This window comes from Sparus aurata, chromosome 23 (genome assembly GCF_900880675.1).
Source record: "Sparus aurata chromosome 23, fSpaAur1.1, whole genome shotgun sequence".
Taxonomy (NCBI): Eukaryota; Metazoa; Chordata; class Actinopteri; order Spariformes; family Sparidae; genus Sparus; species Sparus aurata.
This window is the reverse complement of record NC_044209.1, coordinates 30,472,192-30,488,986: the sequence shown is the minus strand read 5'-3', so window position 1 is coordinate 30,488,986 and position 16,795 is coordinate 30,472,192. Positions and strand designations below refer to the sequence as shown.

Genomic DNA, 16,795 nt, shown 5'->3' with positions numbered 1-16,795 from the left:
AACTGCATCCGACCCGTTTTCTGACAGTAGCACAACTTACATTCTGCACCCAAGCCGACAAGCTATAAATTGATACCGACGCCCGACCCGCACCTGAAGGACGGACACAAGTTTTAAAAAATGAAAGTAAGCTAGCGTGGGGAATGGGAGTTCTGGGAGGGTGCAAGCACGCATGAATGAGCTCATATGATTATCATTTTGAAATGCAGATATATTTTTGTAGATGTGTCGCTAATAATCTCCAGGCGTCCGACCCTGTCGTCCAAAATAAAAAACAGATTTCAGTCGTTAAATAACCTGTTTATCACTCATTGTTAGTTACTTAATCTAATTATGAAGCTAGAATGTTCTATTTTAAGATGGAGAGCTCAAAAGGTTCAAAGTTTTGTTTATTGTCATTCAATTCACGAATGATAGAACGAAACATGTACTCAGGTCCCAGCACAATAAAAGCAAACAATGAAAGATAATAATGAGAATCCCTCTAAAACACAGACAGAAGCCAGACTCATAACATTGACAATAAGAGGTGAGATCAGTGCAGGTTAATTGTCCCCAAGATAGCAGCAGTGCAGCATAACATAAAGTGCTATTCAGGTCAGCTGATAAAAATTCCTGTATTTTTTCACATCGCAATATATATCGCAGGGTTCAAAAAAATCGCAATGTAAGTTTTTTCCAATACCGTGCAGCCCTACTCCTGAACCACATGCCTAATGGCAGGATCGTGAACAGACTGCAGCTTGGGCAACTAGAGCCAGAGGACGCGCCGCACCCTCCCCTCCTCCTTTAAGCAACATTATGCATCATGCATATGACTGAGATTACTCTGAGCACGGGAATAAATTACACTTAAATAGCCCGTGGATATTTCTCTATTCAATGAATAAATTAACCTAACAGCACAACAGAGAACGAGCTGTGCCGCTCTCTGTATGTGCGCATGCGTGGCTCTTTTTCGCGCTGTTACATTATCAGTTATCAATGTGTAGTTGTGTTTTTGAACTTTATGAGAAATTGGACGTGAGACCTAGAGTCTCGTGGTCATCATGACATACCCCTGAAAACCCAATCCATCAGAGCTGGGCTGAAACTAGCTAACTGTTAAGTACAACATCAATATTACTACAAGCTACGTTAGCTACTGCTAATTTAGCAGTCGCTAGCTTACCGAGTTAGCTACTGCTAACTTACCAAGTTACAAAAGAAAGACAAGACAAAAGCAATTTAATTCAACCCACCTTGATGACAAACTGTGGAGCAGGCACCAGTTTCTTCTGAGGAGAAAGAAAGGAGTGTGTCTCCGTGCAGCGGCTGTGGGTTTCTCCGTACATCGAGCTCACCGGTGGGGCACAGAATCAGCTCGGCCGGCGCTGCAGACAGGGAGGCGGGGTCATGTGCGACACCGCAGTTACAATCAAGTTTAGGGATATCAGAGGTATCAACCAAAGGCTTTGAAAAATTATATTCAAACATCTTTAGATATAGGTTTTGCTGAGCTAGAATTTTGTTCAAAACGACATTAATGCCATCTGAACAGAAGCAGGTACCTCTGGTTGATTCTGGTGATTAATGCAAATAAAAGGCTAAACATATACTATAATATAAATTATAATTATATAATAATTATGTTCCAAACGTTTAGCTATCACTTAAAGCTAGCTATCTTAGTTAACTTACCTCATATTCCGACAGGGTACGTTAATCCAACTATGAACAGATGTGGATGTGGTGAAAGAGGGAGAAAAAGGCGGGCAGCATAAACGTTTTTTTTTTGGAACCTTAGTTGAAGTACTTACGTCAGCCTATGACAGCCAATGACAGAAGTGATTATGCTTACATCATTTTGACTGACATTCTTAATTTCAATTGAATCACGTTTCTTAGTTTGAAAACTTTTCACTAGTTGAGAAGACATAAACACAAAATTCTGAGTTATCACAACTGTTTCAATCATTTGTAGTCATACTGACAATGAATTAGAAGTTATCATGACTACTGGGCACAACTAATTTTTACAGTGTATGAACTGAACTAGTTCATTTTAAAGTTTGTGAACTGAACTTTGAACTAGTTCATGTTGAAAGAACTTTCCCAACACTGAACAGACGTTTGCTGAGTGGAGGAATAAACACCTGGAGCCTCATCACATTCTGATCAGGAGCCGTTTACCGACGGGAGAAGAGCTCACAGATTACTTTCTAACTTCTGGGAGCTACTTAGAAAAGGTGATTTATCTTCACTCCTGTTGATGAGCCTGACTGCAGCAGTGACCTCCAAGTTCTGTTCTGTTGACTGCTGATCGGTGCTGGAGGGGAAATGGACTTTACTTCATGACTGTAACGTAACAGTGAGGAGAGAGAACAGAAGAGGGTCTGATAATGTGAAAATAATAAAACTATTTACAATTCAACTGTCGGAGAGCCAGGAAGGAACTAAATCACTTTGCTTCAGTATTTCCATTTTATTCTACTTTATGCTTCTACTCAGCGTCTCAGTGGCAAATATTTTACTTTTCTCTCCATTCCATTTCCCTGACAGCTTTAGTTACCAGCTACTTTTCAGATTACAATTTTTCATCACCTTCCTGTCCAGTGAAATCCCTGTATCTCCAGATGTGTTGATGATGAATGTCTGTGATGACCTTGTTGAAGAAATCAAGTCCTGTTGAGCAGTTTGCTGTGGTGATGTGTTTATTTAAAGAATACCAGTAAACTGGTGGACTGACAGGCACAGAGCGGATCTGAGCCGGCGAGTGGACCCAGAGCAAATGAAATTACAGCATTTTATACAGTAGGAACAAAGGAGACAAAATGGCATGTTCAAACAATAGGAAAACAAAAGATAGGAAGAGGGTTAGGGTTACGGCTCCGATCAGGTTTTGCTCCGCTGTCCGGCAATACCCACCGGTTGCGGTTTGAGTCAGCTGGCGAGACAGCTGGCGTCACGAGGCCAAGGAGTTCCCGCGATAATCAGATAATCACTCACAACCGCAGTTATAGGTCTGTGTTATTAAAAACAACAACACGAAGTGTTCCCGACCGAAAGATCAGCAGAAGAGCATGTGTTTGTCTCTTTTTTTAGATTTGTGTGCTGGTGTCAACACGGAGTGTTTTATTTTGAAAAGTAACCGGATGTTGTTTGTTATTTCTGCGCTTGACTTCCTGCCTGCTCCGTGCTAAATTCAGCTGAATTGCTGTGTCGTGCTCCGGCATCCGCCAGATATAGAAGTCCTGCGTATCTGTGCTCCGGGCTGCCGGAGCTGGGACGGAGCCGCAGCGCAGCGGACCTGGTGGGGATTGACACATAGACTAAAGTGAAACGTATCTGCTCCGCTGGCGTGGCGGAGACATAACGCAGCGGAGACGTATCCAGTGGAAATTGGGGCTTATAGACCATGATGATTTGCTGCAGATCGATGTGTGTGTGAGTTGCCTGTTGTGAGCATCAATGTGTTGTTGAAACGATCTCAGTGATAAAATACATCTTCTTTGTAGTGTCCATGCTGTTTCTACAACAGCTAATGAACCTTATTAGATCAAAAAAGTCAGAAGAACCACATTCCAGGTGGAGAAATGAAACGCCACCAGGTTCACTATGATGAGAACACGTTAGCGATAACTTTACTGCGCCTGGACTCACCACAGTCGTCTGTCAGAGTGGTCCAGGCCTTTTTCAATCATTTTAAACAATAATGATGATAATCATTCATTACTTTCTGTTTTAGTTGCTCAAGAAGGTCGGTGCCCTATTGCCCTCTATAATTATGTCAGTTCAATCATTGCAAACAGTCTCAAAGGAGTCACGATGACAGCATGTGGCAGACAACTATCAGGCAAAGGCAGAAACATGCAGTGAGAAGAGTATTTTTCATGAGAAGATATTTAAGATGGCAATAATCGAATCTAACCAACGTCTGCGAGGATGAAATGTGGTCTCTGCCAAGTGGACCATCTGCAGGACAACATGGAGCGTCTCCTGAGAGTCCTGGTCCTGGGAGGGACAGTCACCCCGCACGACTCATGGCTGAACAGGAAGACACGGGTGGAGCTTTGTCGTGTGATCAGTGAGATTATTATTGGATGTAATTAAACAAAAGGAAACTCCCAAAGTGTGTTTTCAGGAGGTTGTTATGACGACACACAGCTGTGAATGTTTGAGTGACACAGGAGGAGACAGCAGGCGTCACAAACACAGTGCATGTTGGGAAGTTAGTGTATAGCTAATGATGTTTGTTGAAGTCAGGTCATTGTCGCCAACATCATGAGTTGTCATTGTGAGCTTATTAACATTAATATATTTGTTAATAACATCATAATAAACAAGTTTATTGTGCAACACATTACACTAACTCAGTAACGATTACGAGAGTTTGTGTGACCAGACTTTTTATTTCAGCCACGGGACTGAAAAACATAAATCAGAAAGTGAATCTGATGAAAATCATTTGAACACAGATGTTTTATGACACTCAGATGTTTGGTTAGTTTTGATGAAGAAATGTTTTATTTCTCAGTCTTCAGCGCACTGGAACAGCTGTTGTAGTTTTCTCTTGTTCATCAGGTCATCACCGTACAATCAAGCATGTAATAATGTTCATAAAAACATGATTCTTTGCTTAGGAGCCATCACACAAGCTAGCTTTCACTGTCTGCTTGTCTGCTTTAGCTCGTCGTCTTCTTTCTGTGATGAGTTTCGCTCTGCTCTTGTGGAAATCAACGTTTCTGTACCATTGAGAACATTTCACGTCATGACACAGAACACAAGACGTCTGATCCTGATGGTGTCTGTCTGGGCCGCTCTGACAAAACAGGTGGAGGCCAACAGGAGGTCATTACAGAGCGTAACACAGGCTGCGTTCAAGAGCGCAACACAGGCACTGAGACAAGGTAACAAGTTTTTTGCTGGGCAGGAATGTGATGAAGAGTCTGGATGACAGAGAGGAAGACGGAAACACGCCTAAGGCTTATTCATCCACACCGACGCCGGCTCGTCCCTGCTGTGGCTCAGAAACTACCTCCGGAGGCGGATCAGAACCACAGCGAAACTTTCACACAGAGGACGATGTGGAGAATTAGCGCACGATTCCCACACTGATAGAGCAGTTTGGATGGAGCTACTGATTCTGTATCGTTGCTCTGCAGAACTGACTGAAACAACAGTCTTTAATATTTGTGATAAATATTCTGAGGCGAAGAGAGGACAAACACATGAGAGAAGGAAACCACAACAGTGAATCTGGTTTAACGTCAACTTCAACCCTCAAATCACAGCACAGTGAGCTGAGAGGACGGCATGAGGGCGTGGAAGGCTTCAGTCACATTACTGAGTGTGTTACAGGACAGTGTGTTACATTTTACTTTGTGTGGACATTTGTGTGTGTGGGTTTCCTGTTGTGAGCAGACAGGAAGGCCGAACAGGAAGACACTGGTGGAGCTTTGTCGTGTGATCAGTGAGATTATTATTGGATGTAATTAAACCATCGGAAACTCACAAAGTGTGTTTTCCTGAGGTTGTTATGGTGACACACAGCTGTGAATGTTTGAGTGACACAGGAGGAGACAGCAGGCATCACAAACACAGTGCATGTTGGGAAGTTAGTATAAAGCGTACACAGTCAGTTCAGGGGCATAACACAGGCTGCGTTCAAGCGCATAAAAAGACTCAATTTCTAAACAAATGAGAGCTACTGGAGAGAGGCGCTGAGACGAGGCACTCGGGAACATGAATGAAGTCACATCAGACTGCTGCAGAAGAAAAACATGGTCCAATGCCGTAAAAGGACTTCTATCTTTGATAGACTTTGTAGACAACAGAGAGAGAGACGGGGAAGGTTTCACTTCACATAATGTTACAATCTTCTCACATGGAGCCAATAAAAAAGTGTTCGATTAACTAGATAGAGTCCCTTTAAGTGATGGCAGAGTGTAATACACCTGAGCAATGTACATCATAAGAAAACAATCAGCAGCGCCATTAAAACTGAAGTAAGACATCTTACAGGAAACTGTCATGACATGACAGTCGCAGCCCGACCGACTGGAGCCGGCCCGGCTTTACTCAGTTTGACTTGACATGGTAGGGATTTGTCAGGTTAGCAGTAACTGAACACAACTTACAAAACAGCTGAAAGTGAACACATGAAACAATAAAACACAGCTGATGTTTGAAAGAACAAACAGGACAAGTACTGATTTGACAGGGGGGCAGGGGCTCGTGAAGGGTTGGCCGCAGTCGTGACACGTCACCACAGCATGTTTGTAGGCGGGACAAACCCGGCTTGGCCCTATTCCGGAACAGGTCCTTCTCCAGAGCGGGTCGGCTCAGCTCTGCGCAGCAAAACTGATGGAAAAACAAATCAGCACGGCTCGGTTTGACTCAGTGCGGCCAAAAGTGATGCAGCATAGCAGATGTTGTGAGCAAGGCCTCATTCAGACAGCAGCCGAGCTTAAAGTTCATAACATGACATCACACAACAACCAAATGACACGACCCGGCGAGCACATCACTCCAGCGCCGGCTCTGATCTGAACGAGGTCTCCAACGAGAGTTGCACATGCTCAGTAGAGGTGATGCTACTTTGGCTAAAGGTCCTGAGTGTTCAGAAATTAAGATTCAGACAGAAGAATAGGTGCATTGTGGGAAAGTCCAGTCCAATCCAGTCAGGTCCAGTCCGGACTCTCAGACGTTGGGTCTGATGTCAGCGTAGTTCTTGACGACTCCTGAGAATCTGATGATGTGAATCTCAGGCTCTCTGGACTTGAAGTCCTGCCACAGGTACTCAGGTGACAACACCTTACTGGGTTTGTTGATCCACATGTACCTTAACAAACAGGAAGTACAATCATCAGAACACAGCAAGGATCAGCTTCTTTTCAGGTGACTCCACCTACCTGTTCAGGTGACTGTGTTTACCTGTTCAGGTGACTCTCCTCCTGCCAGGCAGCCTCGATGTTCTCCTTGGCATCAGCCTCAAAGTTTTGGCGGCAGGTTTTGGCGAGCAGGTGTACTTCCTGTACGAGGCCTCCAAACGCCCCCCCCGCAGTAGTAGAAGTCGCCTTCACCTGGAGCCAGGTAGGCTCGGGACTCAGGCCTCCGCTCGTAGGGGAACCTGCTGCGGTCATCTTTGTAGTAACCTGCACACACACACATACACACACACACACAGGTAGAAAAGACCAAACCTTTATTTGAGGTCAGATCACACACTTCACCTGGACAGGTAGAGCCCTGAGATTACAGTCAGTTGACACTGAGTATCCCTCTACGTCAGAATATAGTCCCAGGAAACAGAGGTTCCCAGGTGACAGCTGACAGTCAAACACCTTCACACGTTTATTAGAGTTGCTGCTGATCAGAGAGGAACAACTGATCAATAGAAATATGATAAGAAACTGATACATTGAGGATTTTCTTGGTTTCACTTCATACAGACCGTTTATTGGACTTCTTTTTGGGATGTTATTTTCACAATTTTACGCTACTGTATGGACCAAATATATTTAGTTAACATTGGTAATTCATGGTTAAGACCTGGTTAATAGAGAGCTTCAGGGATCACGTAAACTAATAGAAATTAGCATCACTGGTTCCTCTATGGAATTACTGAACTGTATTCTGGATCATTACAGAAAATAATCTGAAGGTTCTGACCCGTCCAGGTTCTGTTGATCCAGATAATCTCCACAGATGGACACCACTCTGTGATGTTTGAAGCTAAATTAAATGTGTAGCAGTAAGAAGCTAATGATAATGATAATCACATGATCACTCGCGACATCAGTTATATAGGTCTGTGTTATAAAAACAACAACAACAAGAAGTGTTCCCAACCGAAGGATCAGCAGAAGAGCATGTGTTTGTCCCTTTTTTGAGATTTGTGTGTTGGTGTCAACACGGAGTGTTTTATTTTGAAAAGTAACCGGATGTTATATTGTTGCTTCCGTGCTTGACTTCCTGTCTGCTCGGTGCTAAATTCAGCTGAATTGCTGCGTCTTGCTCCGGCATCCGCCAGAAATAGAAGTCCTGCGTATCTGTTCCAGAGGGCTTCAGACTGCTGGAGCTGGGACAGAGCAGATACGCAAGCGCACCAGACCTGGTGGGGATTAACACAAAGACTAAAGTGAAACCTATCAGCTCCGCTGGCGTGGTGGAGACATAACATAGCAGACACGTATCCAGTGGAAATTGGCCGTAAGAACACAAAAAAGTGCCTCCTATCTGCCTCAGAGAACACAACTAAATAAGGTGCCTTGTGTCTGGTTAAGAATACAACTTAAAGTCTGTGTAAAGCAAATTCAGCCATTTTCTTCTAAACAAATTAAAAAGGTCATAAATGTATTTCCTTAAAACATGTAAAAAGCCATTCAACCATTTAGAATTTAATTTTGGAGCTAGGTTCACAAACTATGTTTCAACATTTCTGTGTTCAGGATTTAATGGGCGGGTCAGAACCAGCCCTGCTGTTGAAGTAGTATAAATACATTCAGCACATTAGCTTCAGCGGTTTTTCCGCTCGCTCTCGAGTCATAGCATCTCTTACATAGTTTGCAGCTAGCAAACCAGTCAACCAGTCAGCTAAACAGTCATGTCTCCTCCACATCGCTCGTGCATCTTTCCTGGATGCCACAGTGTGCAGGGTGACGGCGCCGTTAGCTTATTTAAGTTTCCAACGGACGACAACGTAAGGAAACGTTCGTTCGTTCGTTTTCTTCCGCTTTATCCATGCGGGTCGCGGGTGATGTTACCGCTTTTATACCACCTTTTTCAAGGTGGAGCGGGGATACTGGGGCCAAATCCAGTGGCTCTATGGGCGAAGGCCAGGGTGCTCCCTGGATGAGACGCCAGCTCATCGCAGGGCCCTTACTGATGGCAGTGGCTGCCACGAAGGTGCCAACTGCACATCAGGAGCAGTGTTGGGGTTGGGGTTCAGCATCTTGCTCAAGGATGCTTCGGCTTGTAGCTCAGTCCCGCCCAGGGGAGCCAGGGATTTGAACCAGTGACCTTCTGGTCACTAGTCCTCAGCTCTACCCACTGAGCCACAGCCGCCCGCACGTAAGGAAACGGTGGATCGATTTTGTCAAGAGGAGCTACTGTGGAGAGTTTAAAATCACCACCATCACCCGTCTCTGCAGTGTCCACTTTACCCCCGACAGTTACAGCAACCGTCACCAGTTAAAGTCTGGATATCTGAAGAGTCCGTTGACGCTGGTCAGTGGGGCCGAACCGACCCTCTCCGTCCCCGGCTTGCATCCTCCCGTCCCGCCGACAGCGCATGCTCTCATCTCCGCCACCGGCATTATGTGCCCGCCTGTGTCCGTCCCGCCGAGGTCGGGCCGATATCCCGTCAATATTCTCGGGCCGGGTCGTGCCGGCCCTTGATCAAGCATTTGTGTCTTTGTGTTTTTTTTTAATAACTCAAAATAATGACTGTATTTCCAGCTACAAAAGGAGCATCTCTCTCCTCCCTCCATGTTGTTTGTGCCGCTGCGTGGTTTTACACGTGAGTGTGTGTCCTCATGCTGAAAGCGTGACTTCTCGCGCACGTGACGTCACTCCCGAGACGCAAGAAGGAAGCAAAAATATATATTTTTACTAAGAAAATGACAAAAATAATAGTAACGCACAGTGATTTGAATAAGTAACTTTAATCTCATTAGTGGTTTGGAAATATTACCGCGTTAGATAATTCCTCACTGAAAAAAGTGGTCAGATTAGAGTAACACGGTACCGGCATCACTGCACGGGCTCGGCTCGGTTGGGTCGGGCTTGATTTTTTTTGGGCCAGATCTAAGCTCTAAGTGTAAGTGTGTGCTTATGTATGTTATAAATATTGTACATTTGGGCAATTAAATGCATTTTGCTGAAGGTGCAAATCCTGAAAGTGATTTTACATCGTGCATCCTGCTCATCGGCTCCAAATCCACCCTCACTAAATCACAACACACCCCAGCCCCACCCATCATCATCGACGGATTCCCTGTACCCTTCTCCCCTCAAGTCAAGAGCCTCTGCATCATTCTGGACAGCATCCTCTCATTTGCACCTCACATCAAAAACATCACCCGGACTGCCTTCTTCCACCTCCGAAATATCTCCAGACTCCGCCCATCACTGTCCCAGTCCAGCACCGAAATCCTGGTTCATTCATTTGTCACTTCCCGCATCGACTACTGCAATGCCCTCCTCACCGGACTCCTCACCGGACTCCCCACCAAACTCATCAACAGACTGCAAATCATCCAGAACTCAGCCGCCTGGATTATCACCCGCACCAAATCATCTGACCACATCACCCCTATTCTCATCCAACTTCACTGGCTCCCTGTACAATACCGCATCCACTACAAAAACCTCCTCCTCACATACAAAGCTCTCCACCATCTAGCCCCCACCTACCTCTGCAACCTCCTCCATGAATACAGCCCCTCTCGCACCCTCCGCTCAACCTCTGCTGGACTGCTAACCATCCCCACACCACGCCTCAGTGCCATGGGTGCCCGAGCCTTCAGCTGCTCGGCACCCAGACTATGGAACTCTCTCCCCCCACACATTAGACAGTCAGACTCCATCGCAACATTCAAATCCAAACTCAAAACCCACCTGTTCAAACTGGCATACTCACTCTGACTGGTCACTGTGCACTACACTTTTCTTTTCTTTTTCTTTTTATGTCAATGTTTGTTTTTAATATTCTATGATGTTATTCTGTGATTTTATGCTTTTATCCTATGTAAGGTGACCTTGGGTGACTTGAAAGGCGCCATCAAACAAAAAAAATGTATCATTATTATTATTATTATTATTATCCTGTCATGCCCATGTCCATCTGACAGCACAATGATAATCTACAGGTAATATTTTATGTGCACCAATATAGCTATGACAAGGAGTTATATGTAGACTGGGGTTTTACGTTTGTGTGTAATGTAAAACATGGACTGTGAGGAACGAGGCTGAGCACTATCAGTGTCTGACTCAGAGTCAGTTTCTGGCTCTGATGGCTCAAACAGGTCGGGCTGGGTCCTCTGATGATGCTGCTAGCTTCCATTGTTACTGTAGGTTACGTCCTTGTACAGAACATGGAGGAGGCTGCTCCCTGCGTGGGCGTGGCTCCAGCGCCTCTAACTGACACGCCCCCAGCGTTTCACAGCAGAGAGAAGTGCTTGTTTTTCCATGATTTTGAGACCTAATTTTATATACTTGGCAATTTTTTTAATCTTTCAAATTTGGCTCAGTGGTCAATGACACATGTTTCTGTGGTGTGACAAACTCATAACACAAATTTATTTCTGCTTTACATGGATTTTAAACAATACATTCTCAATACACACAGCACCATCACTGCAGACTGGTTGCACATCACTTTTCTGAACAATGTCTTGCACAAACTCCATTGCAAAATTTAACTTAAGGACCACTTTTAATTTGCCCAGTGGGCAGACACACCAAGGAAGCTCCTTCTCCTATCTGACCAGCAGTCTGTAGTGGTGGCAATGTGGTCCACTTTACTCATCTCCTCAGTTACCATGTTTTTCATAGTCTTTGCTAAATCTTCAATCCTTGTTCACAGGGTGACCCGTGTGATGAATTTCACAGTAGGAAGGAGATCTGCAAGAAGCTCTCTGAAGGCTTCATTTTCAACAGTTGACAACTGCTGGAGCCTGTTGACGACATACTTAACAATGGCCCTGTCAACTGCACTCTAAGACATGGATCGGGTATCCAGCTTCCGAAGCCCTCTTTCTTTCCTGTGAAGAAAGCTGCTCATATTCTTTCAGATGGTGTGGATGTGCTCTCTACATGAAAAATACATGAATAAAAAAAATAATATTATTAGTTTGAATGACACTCAGAACATCATTCAACAGTTACCACAATGACAGGTCTGGATTGTTCAACCACTTTCACCCTGGTGTCCCAATTGTGTTCATGTCCAACATTGATAAAAATGTTGGTCAACTGTCAGCTATATTTTATCTTTCAAAAATGCCAAATTGTTTAAAAAATAGCAGATCTACAAGCTAAAACATCATGCAGCACACTGAGCTTGTCTTTTACCCCCTGCAGTTTTGGTTCTAAATTTTGCACATGTTCTCTGTATCTGGTAATTATTACATGCACATACATGCACTTTTTTTCATATCTGCTCTAGACCCAGACCAGCAATAGCTGTGTATTACAACAAATACAATTAAAAAACAAAAACAAAGCTATTTCATTGAACAGCATGCCATTTCACTACAGCTCCTATGAACAAAAATGCACATTTTCAATATTGCTTAACTTCAAGTTACAGATCATGTACGATCTGTATTTTTCAATAAAAAAAGTGAAGCACTTGATATTGAAAAAGTATCATGCGGGACGAAAACAGCCTCCTTCGAGTAGGTTAAGATGCTAACCCTAGGCCTGTGTGTGTGTGTGTGTGTGTGTGTGTGTGTGTGTGTCGCGTAGGTTTATCCATACTTGTCCACGTCACCACGTGTGATACTAACGTTACTAGCAACGTTCACTTGCACGTAATGTTGGCTAATGAAATATGTAGGATAAAATGTTTAAGATCATGATATCATGAAATGATAAATATCAGTAATTACATATTTATACTCCTGGCACATGAAATGACATTGGCAGCGATTAACTTTACTTAATTCACTTACCTCAATGTGTATCTTAAGGTTGGATGGAGAGTTCTTAAACGCCTTTATGTCATAGCACTTTGGTAGACACAAGAGGAACTTCATTCTGTATGTTTTAGGATTTTCCCCCTTCCCAAGGTAGCCAAACATTTTTGCGAGGTATGACCACGACGGGTGACTGTCGTCTTCTACTTCTACCGAAGGGGATGCTGGTGTGGTGACGTCTTCCGTGTCTTCCTCATAAACGTAAACTGCAGAGGTAGCCATGTTGATCTCCGCCGCCCCGCGCATCCCGCCCTTACCTCTAATATTTGCGACAGTACCGTACGTCGTTCTTCTCGTCCTCTCGGACACGCCCATTCCAGATAATCCTTTGATGATTAATTATATTATAGTAAAAGTAAAAGTCCTGATTAAAAAAAACAACTCAAGTAAAGTACAGATCCTCAAAAAAAACGACTTAAGTAGTTTAACGAAGTACATCTACTTTGTTACTATCCACCTCTGCTAGTCAGAAATGTTACTGTAGACAGTCGCCAGTGTTGTTTCTGTCGCTGCGTCAGAGCCTCAACAGACTTCTGCAGCAGCTTAAAGGGAGAAACAGAATACGACCACAAGATGAAGCTGCCGTCATGATAAAAGATTAACAGCCTGCAGTAAAGCAGAAACCTTCACTGGGAGATCACATCAGAAAGCCTCCCTGATCAGGGCGCTCCTTAACTCAATTCATCTTCTGACAATGCTTCATGCAAATATTCAGCTCAAGCTTGTACGAAGACTCATGTGAGGTCTGGCTGCAGAGACACTGGACTGACTTTATATCCACTTTTCTCTCATTTCCTCCAAGTTGTTGTGTTTTTATGCATTTTGAAAATGAACCTTATGTGAGTGGCAGACAATTGCTGGAGCTGCTGACTGAAGTGATGGGGTCGCTTTGGAATGTTGTTGGCTCTATATTTAAACCATGTGAAAATCTGTCAGGTGTCATATTGACACCTGCAGGTGGCAGCAGGCATGCTGAGTGTAGTTAGAGGCCGCCTGGATCACGATGGTTGACTGGATGTGTACATGTACTGACCTGGATGTATGACTGCAACCAGTCCGCCCAGCGACTCGCTGCCCCAGCGCCCGTGGAACTTGGAGTCCACGTCCAGACAGAAGATGTAGTCGGTGTGATGAAGCTCCTCCTCGATCAGCAACTGGATGAGCTCCATCCGTCGAGCCGAGATCTCCTGCCAACGCTTCGAGCTGGGCACAGATCTCACTGTCAGCTGGGCGGGGAAGAGGAGGAATAGGAGGGAGAGGAGGATGAAAGAGGAAGAGGAAGAAGATGTGGAAGAAGAACGAGGAGGAAGAGGAGCAGGAGGAGGAGGATACAGAGGAAGAAAAGGAGGAGGAGGAAGAAGAGGAAGGAGAAGGTTATTAAACATCAAGAACAACTGCTGCTCTTATAATGAAAAGATGGATGACAGGTCATTTTTCCAGCCGATGAATGAGTTTTAAAATGATTCTTTTACTTCATCTGATTTCATCTGAACTAACTTTGTTCAATAATGATGATCACCTGTCTGCCAGCGGCCATCTTGACTTGGGGCACGTCCTTCGTCCGGTCGGTGAACACGTACACGTGCACATTGAAACCAATGAAGAAGTGCTGCTCTGCCGTCTCCAGGAAGTTTTTCAGGAACATGATGTACCTGTCCAGAAGGTCACAGGGGTCACCTCCAAGTCAAAGGTCATACCAGAAATGCTGCATTTAGGGTGGGATGGAAACCTCAGCGTTGGGATGTCATACTTACTTTCCAACAGCGAACACAGTGACTGCCACGCTGATGTTCTGAGGCTCGTAGATGCTGTCGAGTAGAACTGGGTTAAAGGTTCCCTCCCAGACCACAGGAGCCAACCAGGGCGTCACCGACACCACGTCGCTACGACTAGCGATTACAGAGTGACATCATCAAACACATGTCAACAACAACAACAAGCCTCAGTTAGTGATACTCACCCCTGCACGATGCTCGGCTGTTTGTACTGCAGACTGAAACACAAGCAGGTCCCTCGTCACAACACGAATAACAAACAGTTTGTTAGCTCTGTTAGCATTGTTAGCTCTGTGATGATAAAGATGATGAATATACTCACTGGTCAGGAGCCACCAGGTGGAAGCTGTGACCCTCATGAACTTCAGCAAACCTGCAGGACACACACACACACACACACACACACACTTAATATTTAACCACTAAAATGTTTGCTTTCTCCGGACAGTCTAGTCAGTATCATTTCAAAGTTCTAATTCCTGTCTCAGTCATCAGTGATTGGCTGAATCTGTTTTTTGGGGCCAGTTTCATTCTTCTTGACAATCAATGAGACAGTGAACCAAAAATGTTTGTGTGTCTTCATCATTGTGTCTCTGACATGGGTAAAGCTCTCTGCTTATTCAGTTGGATTTCAGTGTGTCTACATTATAGTTTTCCACAGCTGCCACAAGGTGTCACCAGGTGATCGCACCTGAACCTGAACCTGAGCCAGTGTGGCTGATGGACTGAGGGCAGGATGTGTTTGAACAGTCTTCTTCTGAATTCTTCTGTTTTCAGTTGTTCACAGACTTACTTTAACAGGGGAGGAGTGCTAAACATCCAGGGCTTTAGCCCCGCAGCTAGAGCCCTTTTTTGAAAATTGGGCTGTTAAAGAGAGGGAAAGTAAGGCCAATCGTTGACGGGTCCGCGTCGTCATATTTTATTCACAAATAAAGCTAATGTTCCCTCAATACAATCCTAATACTGAGTAATGTTTACATTAAAGATATTATAGCCTGTAATAAAACCTGTGCTGTGTGCACAGGCTGTTAGAGCAGGTAGAACATTCCCCATTATCATTTCTTGGCTTCATTGTCTGCATCAGGCCTACAGGAGGCTTTGTAGGTATTAAGAGAGAAACATAGTCATTTAATAGAGATTATACAAGTAGTTCCGACCAAGCAATCCGACTGGTCAACAAGACATTTAGACCGTGCTCAAAGCAGCATGACAGCACGCCATTACTCAAAATATTACTCCGCCAAGTCTGTGGCAATAGTGTATCCATCTCCATGGCAACATAGTAACTGTCAGAGCTGGAGCAAAAAAATAAAAAGAGAAGCAGCCACTAGACATTTCTCTGTCGACCCCAAGAGAGTGAGAGACTGGTGAAAAAATACAACGGAGCTGTCCGAGGAGGACAGCAACAGGGCCAGGCTGCCTGCTGGAGGGAGGAAGAAGGCTGGAGAGGAGCCTGAGATAAACATGCGGGGATGAGTTATCAGCAAACGGGCACGCCAAGAGAGAGTGTCCCGCAAAATGATCAGGGGGATGGCGAAACAAATGTCCGCCACCGTGAGTGACAGCAGAGATGAGGAGTTTGCAGCGAGTGCTGGTTGGCTGAATCGTTTCCTCCACTGTAACAACTTCACTTGCAGAAGACAACTATTGCCCAGCAGGATGCCAGAGAATTCACCGAGAAGCTGGCGAAGTTTGTGACATTTTTATCCCGGACTTTTGTGAGGAAGGAATTAAACGCCTGTCCCAAATAAACGCCTCGGCTATTATTTGGTATTTTAAATTCAGAGACCGCGATAAAACATTAATGTCAACTCAGAGTTCACTCATCTGGGACTAGAAAATCCTTTCTGTTGCTAGGTCGTTACTAAGGGTTGGATTATTTGCTGGAGTGGTAAACTACGTTCCATTACACATATGAGTCTACTGACGTGACTGATTTTGTTTCAGTTATTAGTCAGACCCCATGTGTTTCCATGGAAACGCGACGCACACTCACAAAAACCTTTAAAATTTGAGAGCAAATTGTCCATCAACATGGATATATTTTGATTATACATTTTATTTGTGTTGGTATTAGTTGTATAATCGCAATATTACCCAAGAGGGTGTGCTTTAACATCATTTGAGCACTTCAATGCTGCTCAAATGACGTTAAAGCACACCCTCTCGGGTAATCTTGCTTAACTACACACCCAGACTACACACACCACCACAATTCAATGAAGCTGAGCTGATGGAAGTATTATCAGGGGCTGGAGGACATGATGCCTCACGCTCCACGTCTTCTTGCTCTGGCTGCGACTTCTTTTTTCCAAAGAACCTCCATATATCCAT

General features: G+C 44.4%; 2 protein-coding genes across 3 annotated transcripts in view; both read right to left on the bottom strand.

Annotated features, from left to right (window-relative positions):
- LOC115575629 (integrin alpha-3-like) overlaps nt 1–1,762 on the bottom strand; it is a 39,769-nt gene extending 38,007 nt beyond the window's left edge. The window contains exons 1-2 of one of the 2 annotated variants that reach the window (XM_030407850.1): nt 1,681–1,762; nt 1,242–1,373 (exon numbers count right to left, since the gene is read on the bottom strand). The gene's annotated coding sequence lies outside the window, so the exon portion shown is untranslated. The remainder of the gene's footprint in view (nt 1–1,241; nt 1,374–1,680) is intronic. The other variant, XM_030407851.1, reaches the window with a different exon arrangement.
- A 2,609-nt stretch (nt 1,763–4,371) lies between these two features.
- LOC115575659 (globoside alpha-1,3-N-acetylgalactosaminyltransferase 1-like) lies at nt 4,372–16,795 on the bottom strand. Its single transcript, XM_030407874.1, is given in 9 exon segments — nt 4,372–6,823; nt 6,916–7,040; nt 7,042–7,136; nt 13,720–13,912; nt 14,206–14,338; nt 14,441–14,575; nt 14,647–14,679; nt 14,784–14,868; nt 16,735–16,795. Coding segments are annotated over 9 exon segments (1,002 nt in total). The 3' UTR covers nt 4,372–6,681.